The sequence below is a fragment of the Camarhynchus parvulus genome, chromosome 1A (assembly GCF_901933205.1).
Source record: "Camarhynchus parvulus chromosome 1A, STF_HiC, whole genome shotgun sequence".
Classification (NCBI taxonomy): Eukaryota; Metazoa; Chordata; class Aves; order Passeriformes; family Thraupidae; genus Camarhynchus; species Camarhynchus parvulus.
The window spans coordinates 19864635-19880679 of record NC_044586.1 but is presented as its reverse complement, the minus strand read 5'-3'; the positions used below and the strand labels follow the sequence as shown (position 1 = coordinate 19880679).

The window sequence follows — 16045 nt, the reverse complement described above, 5'->3', positions numbered from 1 at the left end:
CAAGGACTTGATACCATATATTTGTACCAGATACATACACTGTAGTGTCGGTGTGCATTTATATATATGTATGTGTTATAATATAAATACTATATTGTTTATGGTTTCCTGTATCCTGAGCAATTTCAGACAGATGGGACTTGTTTTCCATCTGTTTTTCACACCAATGGCACATTAATTTACCTCTTTTACAGTACAAGCATGGCTATGAATATCTGTCCTGTGGAAATACTGGAATTCCTACTGGGGAATTTCCTCCTCATCTGAAAAACCAGTGCTGAAACCATCTGCCACAGAGGCAGCATGCCACCCCAGTCTCTGCATTCTGGCACCTGAGCACCCCCAGCCAACAGTTTACATTGTCCTCTGCTTATCCCTAAATGAAATTTAATAGATTTTACCCGGAAGGTCCAAAATAGCTTGGGATGTGGTTATCAGAGGCCACTCCCTAGGTGTTACCGCTGAAGGTGATAGCAATTGGCTCTTTTCAAGCCCACAGCTCTTTCCTTTAAATGATGGGCTCATGGCTGCAGAAGGTTTTCCCTGCAACATCCTCAGCCCTGTGGTCTGCTACAGCAAAGGTCTTGTCTTCAGCCTTCAGAGGAGAGGTATGGAAACAAATACATGGTGATTACTCTTTGTCAAGGAGTGGCTTTGTTGGGAAGTGATTGGTGTAGCCAAATCTGGTTAAATTTTGAGATTTTAAAGTTTGAGAACTATGCATATGCCAAAAACACGTATCCTTCCAGCCTTTTGTTTTTGTTCTACATATGAAGTGTGTTTCTTTCATCTCTCAATATCTGTCAGTTAAAATTTAAGAAGAAAATGCTAGTTATACTGAAAGGCAAAGGTGTTCTGCAGGATTGTTTGAAACTGTTAAAAAATTAAGTCAATATTCTCTCATAATTTTGGAGATTGTTTATATTGTGATCATGACTGAAAATATTCTAGTGGCTTGAGGTATATTGTTACCTCTGGTAATGAAGCAGCTACTGAAAGATGCAGCAATTTCAAAACAATTTTTCAGATATTAGGGAAGAGGCAATTGTCTCCTTATAGATGGTTTAATTCCAGCTCTTCCATAGCCCTATGGTAACTAAAAAAAAAATTTATCTGTAAAAGTTAGAAAAGACACTCTCCTCTACTTTCAGCTGTTTATAATCCAGTGCAGTAGCTGGAAATTAGGAAAACCATAATAACGTGACCTGTTTGCCAGGTCAGTCGCAGATGACAAATAACTCCATAGGAGGCTGTTCCCAGCTCTGGGGGAAAAAAACAAACAAACAAACAAAAAAACATTCTCTGATTTTGTCCAGTTTTGTTTAAAAATTCTCTATCAGGGTGGCTTCTCTCACTCTCTCTGGGAAACCTTGCTGAAAGCAACACCTTCTGAATTTCACAGTACATGCAGTCTGTGATTTATACAGATAGCTCTATCTTGGTTTAAATCTTGTCACAGAAACCCCTGGGATGGGCATTGGCTTCTCTCATTCACCAGCCCTGTGGTGAATCCTGTAGAGCCACCAAATTACAGCCTGAAAGTTCAATGTTTGTCCAGATGGATGTATCCCAAGCTCTTTCCCCAGTCTCTATGGCAGTAAATAGGCTGACTTTTCTCCTCTACCCCACATAGCTCACTTTTTGTAAGTCTGTCGAGAGTGGGTCTTCTCTGCCAGGGTTGCTGGGCTTTCCACTTTCTTCATTCTGGAGGAAAAGCTGGTGTCCAGGGTAGGGGGGAAGGGAGTGCGACCACCAAGTGACACAGCATGAATTTCTGCTATTATTATAAATATTTATTAACAGGTCCTGTAAAAATGAGGAAGATGCTGAAGATTTGCTGTTCTCTCCTGCTCTTAAGTCTGCTCAGTGGGCAATTGAGTGCCAATCCTGGAGTCAAAGTGAGGATCACCCAGAAGGGGCTGGAGTATGGTATGTGTGATGCTGTCATCAAGAGCTGCTAGTAGCATTGCCTTCAATACTCATGTGACAAAGGAAAGAGGGCGGTGGGAGTAAATGACCCTGTGGCAGGCTATGAAGGAAAGTTTAAGAGCACAATAGAGCAAAGTCAGTAAGCTGCTTGACAGCATTGTACATCATATCAACGTTCATCTGACCTCTGATATTGAACCAGTTAGTTCAGCTCTTGCCATCACTAGGAGAGAGACCTGAAATAGCACTGCCATGTCTCAAGTGAGATACCACCTTCTTGCTGATTCTGTGTCCATCACATTTCCTAAGCCAGAAACACGTAACTCTGAACTCCCAGGCACTGTCAAAGGCAACTGAACTGATCATTGTTTTCCTGTAGCCAAGGAGGTTGGGCTGGAAATCCTGAAGCAGAATATGGAGAAGGAGCATTTCCCTGATTTGACTGGCCATGAGAAATTTGGGCTTGGTAATGTCGAATACAACATCTCAAGGTAAGTATTCTCTCTGGAGGCAAATTGTGTTTGACTGAAATTTGAATCTTGTTTTGTGTTCATTTTGACTTATTAAATGCATTTTTTAATTTTTTTCTCTCCCTTTTCTCTCTCATGCTCTAGGATACATGTTACTGCTGTTGAATTACCCAGTGCCTCCATCTCCCTCCTACCAGGGTCTGGGATAAAACTGGTGATTGGAAATGCTTCTCTAACCATTGATATGAACTGGAACATAAGGACCTGGATGTTGTATGTACCGCTTTGCATGTTCTGGGGTACTTTTCTTGATGGATAATATAAAAATGCAAATTTTAGTTTATTCATGTGACCCCTTCATTGTAAAGGTGCTCTTTATCAGCTGGCAGCAGATATCTTTATCACCAGGAGCACAGACTGGTGCTTCTGACAGGTCTGCTGGTGGGGGACAGCCCCCGCACCCTCAGACATCAGCACTGATAAAGAGCCCATGGCTGAAAAGCACTGCTGCAAATACCACAGGACTGCTGCTCTAGCTGAATGCTGTCATTGTCCAGCCTGCCAGCTAATGACACATTTAGAAAAACTGTAGTGTGGTGGATCATAGTCCAGTATAATAAACCCTCATAGTGCAGTCACACTATTAGAAACCCTCTGTTATGCCACCAAGAGATACAGTTCAAAAGCTGGTGGAAAATGGATGCACAAATGGCAATATCCTTAGAGCAATCTCCACACCTTCCTAGTCCCAGGCTGTTTCAGAGGAAAGAAATGCCTCTTCCTCACATTACCTGTATTGCTAAACTGACTGAATTACAGGAGTCTCTGATCTGCACTTCTGCCAGGGTCAGCAGGGCTGCATGCAGGGGGAAGGGACCTGGGAGCTGAGGGGGGTGACACAGCAGGAGTCACAATGCCCTCACTGGCAAGCACTTGACACAGGCAGGCAAAGCAGAGTAGTGACAGTGACCAGGACCAGCCATGGGTCCACATCACCAGGCAATTCCATAGTGAAGAGATGGATTTTTTTCAGTTTTTATTTCTTTTCACTTGATGCAGCAAAGACAGTGGAAGAGGCACAGTGCACATTTCAAAAGTGTTTGTTACTGCAATCTTTTCAACACCCCTGGATAATTCAGGCCTTACGTCAATAGCCCTCACCAGCTGCCGGACAACTCCTGGTGATGTAGATATCAAGCTGAATGGGAAAACTGGGTAAGTGGAAGAGATCTGTATAAACATTCTCACAAAATAACTGTCAGTGAATGGCACAGAGACAACTTTACAAATTATGGCACACAGAATTGCTTTTAGGCATCATAAGGCACCACAGGTAAGAACTGGGGCCCCAATACAGCATTAAAATGGCCAACATTGATATTTGTCCTTGTATTTACACTCAGTAGAAGATAAAGACAGAATCAAACAATCCTTTGTGCTTCTTCAGCACTTTCAAACTTCTGCTCTAATCTTCAACTCTAGGTAGAAGTTATGAGGTTGTACTATGCTTCACTCCTCCTACTCACAGTGCTATCAAAATGGAACAGAACCAGACTGTCTATTAAGCCTCTGGATACAGGCCCATGAAACAGTATCTTATATTTCTCTCACTGTCTGAATACCACTCTTGTCACCTGTTTGAGGGGTTGTTTTTTGTTTGTTTATTTTTACTTGTTTTGGAAGTTCCTAGTGCAGAGAGTAGTTTGTACATATAAGATGGTGGTCTTCTGAAGAAATCCATTTTTTATAAATATTAATTAACCCAGGCTGAGATGCATAGTGCTGAAATTATCATCTTTCAAATGGCAGCTCTCTGACAGTTTTTACACTTCAAAAAGCTCCCATGTGTACTAGAATGTCACACTAAGAGGCCATTAAATTCATGTTCTGCAGAGATACCTGATTTCCTCTTAGTGACCATAGTACTTGACCCATTAATTGCCTTCTTCCTTCCCTCTAGCTTCCTGCATAACTTCTTTATCAAGTATCTGAAGAAACCCATTCACAGGACCTTGGTCACTAATGTAAGCCTTTCACATTATGTAGGGGAGGGGTGTAAGGAAGATAGCATTCACAAGTCAGTGCTGTGAACTTGGCAAAGGAAGAATTAGAAAAATAATCCTGTAATAGTCCTATTCTGGTCTGATCAGCACAGTCATCATTTTGCCAGCCAGAAAGGATTCCAGATAAAGTGACAGGTTCATAGCCAAGATACTGACACAGCTATGTTCAACCACAGTAGCAATAGGGATGGAAAACATTGTTATTTTTCCATTCCAATGCAGAATAAGTCCCTGCCTGTGTACCTACAGGCATCCTGGGGCTGGGGTTATTTTTATGCTTGGCAGACAAAACATATCCTGGGCAATGCATAGAGAAATTATAGTATATCAACTGATAGTATGACATTTCAACTTCATTGTAGCAAAGGGGTGAGTAGCTCTGGTGACAGCCTGCCCAGGGCCACTGAGAGTAAATAGAGCTTGAGATGGCTGTCATTCTGTCCAGGGATTTACAGTTGGACTCGCTGATCTTAAGGGTCTTTTCCAACCTAAATGATTCCACAATTCTGAGATCTCTCCTGTGACGCCAGTAAGAGATCTGTCCTTGCACTAAGGCTGTGGTTTTGTCACCCCCACCAGGCTGCCTCTGGAAACATCCCTCTTTTTTGTAGCTCTGACATACAACACACTTGCATTGCACCAAGCAGAAACCTTGGGGATCCAGTTAGGTAAAGAGAAGCCAGATTAGGTGTTTTGATAAACAAATGCTGCAATGTGTGTCATGCAGCAGAAAGATCTGCTAGCACACATGTAAGAGGTGCTTATACATCCATGCTAATCAGGCCATAACTTGAGTGTGCTTTTATTGTAGTCATGTCCCAATATCAGAGCTGGGATCCAGTTGATAGATGGAGACCTCCGATCACCGAATGGTGAGTCATCAATGATACCTTTCCTTCTGTTTTCTCTCTTCTGATCAGTGCAATTCTGCCCTTTCCTCAACAGCAGCTGCTTAGCAGTGCCTCCAGGAGTGGTATCAGTCCCTCTGCTTCATCTGCTCCCTTGCATACAGAACCACAGTTAACTAAAGGCTGGGCTACTTGAGCAAGAAATATGTGTTTCTAAGAGCCAAGGACTTGGTAGCAATTCTCAACTTTCAAGTGTGGCAGTGTGCACTTCTGTTGTGAGAAATGCCACTTTGAGGCCACACAGTACTGCTGAGGCAGTTTTCCTTTACCACACTCCAAGTCCTCCTGCACACAAAGCACTTTACAAGCTGAAGTCTGTTCTTCTAGCCTGACTGGAAATTAAATTTTATTTGCCTATTTATCAGACTTGCCAGAGACAAAATGAAAAAGCTCCTTTGCAAAAACCTTCTCACTTGAACCACTTTGGGTTAGATTTGCAGGCATTTAAGACACCCAAAGTGTTGGTCAGATACCATGTGCAAAACACAGGTATCTAAGCAGATCAGGCACCCTCCTTCTGGGAAAGTACTTGCAAGTTACATCTACTTGGGATGCTCTTAAAACTGCTTGATAAGAAATCCCAATACCTCCTTATGCCCTGAGGCACTGATATGGCCATCTCCTTTTTTGGGTTAGACCAAACTTACTTTCCACAATGAGAAAACAATAGACAAACTAGAGAAGGCACTTTACATAAAGTCTCAGTAGAAACATCAAATCTTAGGTCAGAGTGCATATTAGGAGGTCCCTGGTTGTTTTTCCCTACTCTCTGGAACAATTTGTGTCATTCTCTTTCAGAAAAGACTTAGTTTTAAGTACACTAAAATTACATAATTGTAATTATGCATACATAAAATTATTCTATGTTTTTGGTAATATTCTGTGTCTTATCTACTACTCTTACAGCTGTAATGCAGATTGATGATTTGGCTGAAGTAGACTACTCCTTAAGTGGCTTACCAGCAGTATTCCAACGATTCATTGACCTGGACTTAAAGGTAGTTGCCTGAAGTGCTGTTTGGCTATATTGCTGTGGGTTCCATTACTCTATGAGACACTTTCTAAGATGATCATCGTTGTTGTTCTGAACATAAAGGCTCACCATCTGAGAAGACAGGCATTTCAAGGCGTTCTTGAATTTGTCACAGTAATAATTTGTAACAATCCTGTTGTGCAATGAATTATTTAAAAGCCACATCCTTTTCTTTAAACTGATGTTGAGCTGGTTGTAAAAAATAGAGTGAAGTTAAAGACTAAGCAAGATAGAAGAAAAGAGAAAGGGAAAAGAAAGAAAAAAAGTTATTAAACCTCATCTTTCTCTCATTGTTGATTAATAGCTGGGACTTCATTGTTCAGTCAGTCAGGGTAATATTTCTATACATGGGACTAACTAGGTGTGTCTGCTGTCAGATGAGAGAGAAGAAAGAGCAAGACTATCAGAGCAAGAATTAAGCCCCTAGCTTCTTGAATGGGAAGGCAGAAGACCCTTTCAAAAGCATGGGAGCCCAAGGAATGCTGCTGAGTCTCTAGACTTGAAAGTTTATTTCAAATTAAGGAAAAAGTCTCCTTATGTACTGAAACTAAAATCTGACTAGTTCCTGATTCTAAAATGACTTCATTGTCATTCTGTATAAGGTGATTTGACTGAGGGTAGTTGTCATTATTATAGTATCTGCGATAATTAAGTTTAAGCTGCCTTGTGCTTGGTTCTCTACAAAGGCCGAATTAAAAGACAGTCTTGTCACAAAGATCCTACAAATTAAGTATTAAAAAAAGGACAACAGGGAAATAAGAGAGGTGGAAACAAAAAGGAACTAAAAGTTAGTATCTACTTGTGCGGTAGACACTAGTCTCAGCATACCAGGTCTGCAGCTGCTGTCAGGCTCTTCTGAGTATTGCAGCAGCTGGATTTTAACTAGGGACTTGAGTCAGACTAAAGATGTAAAATCATGGCTGTTCCAAGATTTGGAACTGCCAAATCCACTGCTGGAATTACCAGTCTTTGTATATTCCCCCACATAAGTGGGGAATATACAAAGACTGGTAATTCCAGCAAGTGAGGATTGAATGGAGAGGTCACCTACTGTGATTCAGCACCTTGTAAGCATTTCAATAGTCCTTAAAAGACAATAAGAACTTTAGAGCTAGATGAGAAAATAAAGACAGACAAAATACATTTGAGATTAAACAGAAACAGAACTAATAAAATGGACATAAAAAACTTTAAACTTTAAGTGTCTTCATCACTTCCAATCAGTATACTGATTTACTTTTTTGTTTCATCTGTATGCATTTGGAAGTATTAGATCTGCAAGGCTTGGCCAATATGATGGCTAATGCAGAAGACAACATAGGCATTTTAGGTTTGTCTGACACAACTTTCCTCTCTCATAAGCCTTTTGTCTGCACAAGTTATCAACTTGATTCTGGGCACAATACAGTGCTCATTTTGCCCAAGAAAGACCTCTGGCTTTACACATCAATTTTGTAATTGAGACTATTGGATAGCTCTTAAGCAGCAGTTCTCAGATTTAAATTCCTGGAGATGAATAAAGGAGAAAATAAGGGTTTTCAAAAAGGAGGACCACTAGTCATGTTCTTCATGCAATATTTAGACCCTTAATTTAGAGGGTGATCTGAGATGTCCTTGGTGACCAGTATCGCAAAAGACAGATCTTAGGCGTCATCTGTGAAGATGTCCAAATGCTGGAACTTGCCTTCACCACCTGCTTGAAAGCACCAAGCCTTCAGGGTGTACTACAAAGCCTGTATACTCATTTATATACCAAATGAATAGCCAGGGAATAGTCAAGGAAAGTAGCATTCATTGTCTGCAGTCATAGTAAAGTTATATTTTGACTCTGTTTTTATCTCTGACAATAACTTTCAGGGCATAGTCTTCCCAGCTGGAAACCACACTGATTCTCCCTACGTGGCAGCTTCCTTCACAATCCCAGACCAAAGTGACTCCATGCTGTACCTTGCCTTCTCTGAGTATTTCTTTCAGACCTCCTCATTTGCTTACTACACCACAGGGGCTTTCAACATGACCATTGCAGAGGAGGTGAGCAGGACACAGAGGAATGGGGTCGGAGTGGTTCAGTTCGGTTTTTGACCTGCCAGATGTCAGTATGTGGCCGTATAAAGCTCTCACTTGGTCTGTAGAGTCCTGAGACAGAAGATTATAAATACTAGATTATTGTTTTTCTCTTTTACTTACGTTCTATATAGATGCCTCAGGCCACAGCCAGGCATGCCAAGTTCCACTGAGCCAAGAACTAAATATTGCCAATGTTGTTACAAAAAATAAGGGGTTTGTAGACCTGAGACACAGACTTCTCTAACAGGGACAAGGGATCAGCTTGGGAGAATTTTGCAGCCTCATTGGCTGCTTTCTAAGGGATCTTCTTAGAATGAAAATACTACAGAGGCCTTGTAAGCAAAGCACAGCATCTGTGGCTTGAAGGCTGCCTGACTTGGCTAACCCAACTGCAAGAGGTTCAGTAAGTCCCAAAACCTATAGACTGCAGCCCAAACTAAAATGATGTTAAGAATTTGCTTTCTGAGGGATTATTTTGGCATGTATTATTGGGAAGCTGCTTTAAGTATATTTCTGAGAGGAACAAAATCAAAGATTAATTGAAGTGACTGTAATAATGCATTTAGAGAAAAGCTGACCATGAAGGTCAAATCTGGTAACTCATTTGTTTTCTCTCTTTTATTTTTTCCTTCAGACTTGCAGCTATTTTAATATAAACACAGAGATATTTAGCAGTATCATCCCTGAGGTAAGTATCATTACTTTCACAAAGTCTCAGGGAAACCACCCAGTGTGGGTGTCAAGACACCTTAGTACTGGTGTATCCCAAAGGCTTCTAGGGCCAGCAGGCCTCCTGCACTGGAGAAGCAAGCACACGTGCGCCTTGTAACAGCAGAGCAGATGGGCCTTGTCATTTCCCACCCCATGATGAGTTGAATGACTTGCACTGTTACCAAACAAAATCTTGGCTCATAACCTTGCACATCAATCTTTTCTCTGGGCACCATGCCCAAGCCACAGCTGTTCCTATCTAAAACCAGCTCCATGCAGGAAAAAGCTTCCAGTCATGAGTCCCGCTTTGAGAGACATCCAAGAGCGGTCTCAGCTCAGAAAAACTGCCTTTCTCCTCCCCAAACCTGCTTAATTCTCTTTACTTTGCTGCTGACCTGTGACTGATGAGCAGAAGACCTGGGAAGGGACCATGTGCAGGAAAATGAGCTAACAGATGGACAGGAAACATTACATCCTATGGAACAGACAAGGCAGATGCACAGGATTTCCATTTATTTTAGGTGAAGGGGATGAATATAACAGGACAGAGAATATGAGCATGCATGGTTTCCACCAGCCTTCTGAGACAGGATGAGAAACCAAAAATGAGCAGAGGAACCCCTAGGCTATAAATGCAGAGGATGGGTGAAATCAAACTAATAGTTCGAAGTACTTCACATTCTTGTTTGCTTCCCAGATGTTAAGTTCCTTCCTCAGAAATATAAGAATTCTCCAAGGGTAGGCATGTATGATGTTCTCCATAAAATGCCATGAACATTGATGCAAATATTCCACCACCTCTGTTTCGAATATTGAACTTTGTGAGCCTATTCACTCTTTAGGCAATGAACAGAGTGAGGCTTCTCTGAGGACAGTCCTGAGGAGGAACCAATCTCCTGAGATGAGTGAATTTCAAAGTGAATAATTCCTGAGCTCTTTTATTGTGTGACTAAATACCACATTCAGGGTCCATTTATCTCCTCTGTTCACAAGCTAGTATTCAATTTCTCTTGAAATAATATGGAAAAATTTGTATTCCTCAAGTGGAAGGAACTTTTCACTGCATTCCTGAGTGGCCAATACTGTTAATTGAGCACCACAGAAAACCTTTATTTCCTGTTTACCTGAAAGAATCTTATGTTAACAGCTGTCCTTAACCTCATCATAAGGAAATACTTAAAAATTATTGCTTCAAAAGGGAGAAAATGCAGTATTCTGATCCATTTGATGAGAAAAATGTTTTTTCCTTTTTTTGTCTTTGAATCTTACAGGTAGCTAAATATTCAGTTACACCCTACCCAGTGATGTTGAAGCTAATGTCTACTGAAATCCCTACCATCAACTTACAGCAGGATTCCTTCACAGTGGAGATTCAGGGCTCTGTGGAGGTGTTGGCCATTCTGCCAGACTCAACCACCCAGTCTCTGTTCACACTGAACATAGTAAGTACAACAAACAAGGTGACATTTAACTCAGGGTTAAATATGTTTGTTCCTTCCTTCTTTTAAAACTCTATACAAGAAACAAAGAAAATGCCAAATTTCTAGTACTTAAACATGCACATTCCCCTTAGTCACAGGTATAGACATGACCTCAACTAACCTATAGGGCATTTCTGTGGCAAAGAACATTTTCCTACAGATGGAGAAAAATCCCAACATGTAGTGGCTCTGATTAAGCAAGGTTTTGTTCCCTGCAATGACAGTTCTGCAAGTGTGAGTCATGCCTCTTGGCATCTTGTTCATGGCTTTGATTAATGACATCTCATTACCTCCATTTGAGCTCTTGTCAGTGCCATTCAAATAAACAGACATTTACTGTGTGCAGCCTTGCAATGAGAAAGGTGCATTTACCTAAAACAGCTTCCATGCATAACTGAAAAGATGGTATTTATGTGTTTGTGACTAATTCACAGAAAGGGTCCTGGGGTTTTTATGTCTGGTAATCCATGGTTTCTTTATTCTGCAGGCAGCCAACACCAGCATTTCCCTGAATATATTTGATCAGAAATTGATGGGCTCGCTATGTTTGAACAGGTAATCCAATCTGGGATGAAAAAGACTTCCTTTGGAAAACAATGTTGGTAATCCCAACATTAGTGGTTTAGACATATGATCAGATAACTGTAAGTATGTTTTGCTGGTAAATTCACCTGCATTAGAGTCTCTTAATCTGGCAGCACTTGTACAGTTTAGAGGAGGCAGGAAGCTTCTCTCTGACAAGTGCAATGGCCCCAAGGGGCTTCCCACCAGTGGACTGCTGCAGGGAAGTGGTCTCACTAGACTTCCCTTCTTTTTACATTTACTCTCCCCTCTGAGCTAGATAAACTAAGCATGCAGGGCAGTTTTGATGACCATAAATCATCTGAGAGTTTTCCTCGTCACTTTCCGGCTGGCAAGATGTCATGGCTTTCTAGACAACCTACGCCACTAAAGAATGTCAGAGCAGTCCAGGGCACAGTAAAGAACCTGGGCCACTGCAGGTCCCCTATGCAGATATTCTTATTGCAGACATTCACCAACTGAAGTCCTGCAACTTGGAATGTTCAGAAAGCTGGAAACCAGAGGCTAGGCCATTTACACATCTAACATGTCACATTTCATGGAGAAGAAGCTCTGTATATCAGGACCTCACAACTGGGAATTGGGACTCCAATTTCATAAAAGTCCCTAAGAATGACACGGGGTTAAGAACATGCAGAGTTCATCAGGGCAGAGGGATGTTAGGAATTTAAGGAAGATAGTGCTGTCAGCATTTTCTGTGGTAATTTTTTAAGAGGATAATCTAGAGTGTGCTGGAAGCTGGCCTTGAGGACTCAGGTACTGGGGCTGAGGAAACTCAGAAATCTTTTGCTGGATACAAGAGTAACTTAGGGAATAAGTATTTCAATTTGGAAACAGAGGCAGTAGCAACAAAACCATCAGTAGCAGCAGCACCACACAATGAACAGATCCTTCCTTCCTGGTAGGACTCACATGAAAGCATTATGCAGATGTACCAAAATCTTTGGAAAATACCTGGCACCCTACAAGTCCTTGGTAAAATCAATTGTCAGTAGGATTTCCAGAACAGTACAGAGGGAAAAGCACACTCAAATTGCTGGCTGCAGCCCTTCTAGCACACTCTTGCATGGATGCTCAGCAGTGCCCAAGGAAACCACATCTTCTTCTATGTAGCAGTATGCAGTGTGTGAAAGTGCTTAAAAAAAATCTCTGTACAGATGCTTCTTAAGGCCTGGAGCTCTACAGCATGACTGCACATGATTAGAATAACTGTGTTTATCCTTTCTTAGTGACTCATCTTATTTCACTTCTTTCCTTCAGGATCCAGTTCTCCCTAGCCCACTCCAATATTGGCTCTTTTGAGGTAAGTGGGTAGTTGAAGCATATAGGAAATGCAGACTAAAAATATCAGTGATATCAAGGCTAAAGGGTAAGCAGCTAAATTTTATCAGTATTTCTAAATCCTATGGCTGCATTCCCAAGTGGCTCTCTTCCTGTCTTCTGGCAACCACCTCTCTGTTCTGGACTTAAAAGTAAAATCTTTGGGGCAAACTAGTGCTGTGCAAATGAGACATTCTGTAGTTGCCCCGGCCGCAGTAGGAAGAGATCTCTCGAATCATCAGGGTGAAATAGAGCAGAGCTGAGCTGTAGCAGCAGAGCAGAGCGCCATCCAATGGTCACAGGGGTGGCTGAGGCACAGGCACTCCGTGGGTGCTCATCAAGGTGCTCAGAATTCTGGCAAGGAGGGGGAGTCAAGATATTTCCCTCAGATGCCTGAAACAGTGCAGTTGTAGCCTTGTAGGGGAAAACCCTGCCCCCACAGAGTCATTTCATTCTCAGTATAATCAACCAGTTCCGAGTAGCTGAGGAGAAAGGATTAAAACTGTTCTCGTCCTGCTTTGCTATTGGTGATAAATTATCTCACAAATAAAGCAAACAGACTGTTTTAAATTAAAATGTTGGCCAAGCATAATGAAATACATTTGCATTTTGCATCTCACTTCCTTTGCATCATTCCAAAACCTTAAGATCTGAATTTCACTTGAGCTTATGACTCTTTGAGGCCAAAAGAGAACTGGAAGTTCACTAAGAGCCTATTAACTCTACCCAGGATTAGGGCACGACAGCTCTACCACTATCAGGAAATGATGGCTAACTCAGTTTTCTTGTCTGTGGCAGGTCTTACTTCTGGAGAACATCCTATCTTACATTTTACAGACTGAAGTAATTCCATCAGCTAATGGTAAGGCTGTATTTCAAAGCATCAGCTAAAAAGCTTCCATCAGAACGGGTTATTCTAGGAACTTCTACTGACTTTCTGATTAAGTTGTCAGCTCCCATTAACTTGGAGTAGAAAATGACCATCAGCCAGTAAGCAGTGGAAGGCAAAGATTGTAGGGGTGTAAATACTCCCTCTCAGTGTTCTGCAAAAGGGGCAAAAATTACTAGGAAAGCAAAAATTCATCTGCCTTCATCTCAGTCTAGGTGGTCCTGATGCATCAGGGAGAAAAGCAAAATCTCTCTCATCTGCACACCTGCCTGAGGCCACTATATGTGAAATGTATTCCTTTGTTGTTAGACCAGAACATAGCTTTTGCCTCTCATAAATCTTATTTAAGGCCCTGGAGGGAGATACAGCTTTGTGTCAGCCCTCTATACTGGGATGAACATCACCTTCTTTAGCTAATGGATGCAAATGGGAACAGGTCCTAATGATGGTAGAGATGTATTAATAATCCCTCAGGGATCATTAGGGACAAAGCACTCAGTATGTAATGTGTTGAACATGAAATCCTTGGTTTTGCTGCAACACTCTGCCAAGAGAGAAGCACTTGTAATTCTTTTTTTCCCATTGTTAAATGAGCATCTTAGCAACCTCCCAGGCTTGCTTGTGAAGACTAAGAGGCTAATCGTTATAAATGACATACAAGTCTCTGGATAAACAGTGTTGTTGAAGGGCAGGTGTTTATTATCTTTCTAATGCATACCTAAATCATCATTTGTCTCTTTTTTTAAGCTAAATTGTCAAAAGGATTCCCTCTTCCCAATCTGGCCAATGTTACCTTGACAAGACCTCACATTACAATTGTACAGGTGAGATTTTGATACTTGTGAAAGATTTTCCCTTATAAAAGATTATCTCTCTTTTTACTTTTTTTCCCCTAGGCATTTATTCACTTTCTACAGTGCCAGAAATTTGCTGTGTTTGAGCTACTTAACTAATAAAAATGGGTTTAAAATGAGGTTCCTAATAATGGTAAAATTCCATTAGAAATAAATGTATCTTTCTTTGAGAGGAAAAGTTAGAACTGATTACATAACTATGAAGTGATCAAATGTACAACTTTTTCAGCCTTGCAAGTTGGAATTCAGTGTAAAAATGGGCTTGACATATTGTTCAATTTTGGCCAATCACATCAGAGTTATTGCTATCTCACAGTCTTGTTGAATACTTGGAATATGAGAGGGAGGAGAATTCAGTTTTGTGCATCTAGGATGCCTGGATTTTGTTAATAATTGGTGATAATGACTGAGGCTAGTAGCCAAAAGTAGCTAGTGAGCTCTCAGAAAATATTTTTTGCCTTCTGGTTATCCTTCTCCAAAACTAGCCCTTAGTTTGAGCATACAGAATGTTGCTAGGTAACCAGTCAGTACAAGGGCACTGATGAAAAATTAATGCCCAGAAAATGAGTAAGCATTTCTACATTTCTCCACTTGCTTAACAACTTCTCAAAGTTATTTTCAGTTTTTTTCTTAGTTTTTCTTTGCAGAGACTTCTAAATCTTTGTAAGCGGTTAAGCACAAAACACAGCTCAGGAAAGGAAATGCAAAGGTTGTTTTTAATTGTTCTTTGCCTCCCACATACCTGGTTCCCTACAAAATATAATTGCTCAGACACTGCCTTCAGTGGCACTCACTGCCAATAGTCTTATAGAGTAATTGTGAATTAAGGATTTTAGTGATTCTGTGGTGCCCAATCCCCCCTCACGTTCTTTAACCAGTCTCCTCATTAGTAACAAGGAATGAGAGACAACACAGAATTGCTATGCCCTACCAAAGTGAATGAGATTCCCAATTAAAGGCTAGAGTTTAGGCTCTAGTTCTACAGTTTCCACTTCCAGTCCCAGTCTGATGGCTATGGTCAATAGGAAGAAAAACAATTCTTACTTTTCCTAGACAGGCTGGATGGTGCTTTGAGCTACCTGATCTAGTGAAAGGTGTCCCTGCCCATGGCAGAGGGGTTGGAACTGGATGGTCTTTAAGGTCATTTCCAGCCCCACGCATTCTGTGATTCTGTGACTGCAATGAGCTCTCTGCAGGCTCATTGCTCTGTATGTGCTGACAGTGGAGGAAGCTTTAAGGACAAGTTTAGATTAAATGGCTAATTCTTAAGTGGCACAAATTAGGTAATCCCTTGTGATGCTTGCCTAATTGCATCAAGGCTCAGATGAACCTTCCTGAGTAGGCTGTATGAGCTTTAGATTCCCTTCTGTCACTAACATGGTGCAAAGGGATAGCACCCAGGGAAAGATGGAGTCCTTTTGCAAAGTTCAAAGGACAGAGTTGAATAAAACTTGTTACTTCAAAGGCTCAGCTCTTCTCAGTAGATTTTTGGACCTTAAACACCAGGATCAATTTGAAATTAAGAAACCCCAAAATACCATGTTCATTTTAATTCATAGTATGTCCATGACTGTTCTTCTCCCCGCAGGGATATGTGTTGATTTCGACTGATGTCCACTACAAACACTACAGGAGAAGAGAGACCACGTGTTAAGCATGAACTTCAAATCAAGTCAATAATGTGACTTTGAAGACTAAACACTGTCCAGTTCTGCTGAAATGTTTAATTTGAGCTCTG

The 16045-nt window shown here is 41.1% G+C and overlaps 1 protein-coding gene across 1 annotated transcript; it reads left to right on the top strand.

Annotated features, from left to right (window-relative positions):
• The first annotated feature begins 1814 nt into the window (after window positions 1–1814).
• BPIFC (BPI fold containing family C) lies at window positions 1815–15961 on the top strand. The gene is made up of 15 exons (XM_030959798.1): window positions 1815–1929; window positions 2309–2420; window positions 2544–2672; window positions 3459–3614; window positions 4360–4423; window positions 5274–5334; window positions 6277–6368; window positions 8261–8434; window positions 9105–9158; window positions 10453–10623; window positions 11150–11217; window positions 12505–12547; window positions 13363–13426; window positions 14201–14277; window positions 15896–15961. Exons 1-15 carry the CDS (start codon window positions 1815–1817, stop codon window positions 15959–15961), a joined length of 1446 nt encoding a protein of 481 aa, XP_030815658.1.
• Window positions 15962–16045: the final 84 nt, after the last annotated feature.

What these genes read in the sequence shown, in the direction of transcription:
- BPIFC (XM_030959798.1), top strand. Translation starts at nt 1,815, where the DNA reads ATGAGGAAGATGCTGAAGATTTGCTGTTCTCTCCTGCTCTTAAGTCTG. An exon ending in AAGCTGAATGGGAAAACTGG is followed by an intron (nt 3,615 to 4,359) that starts GTAAGTGGAAGA and finishes CCTTCCCTCTAG; the next exon opens with CTTCCTGCATAACTTCTTTA. An exon ending in GGCTCGCTATGTTTGAACAG is followed by an intron (nt 11,218 to 12,504) that starts GTAATCCAATCT and finishes TCTTTCCTTCAG; the next exon opens with GATCCAGTTCTCCCTAGCCC.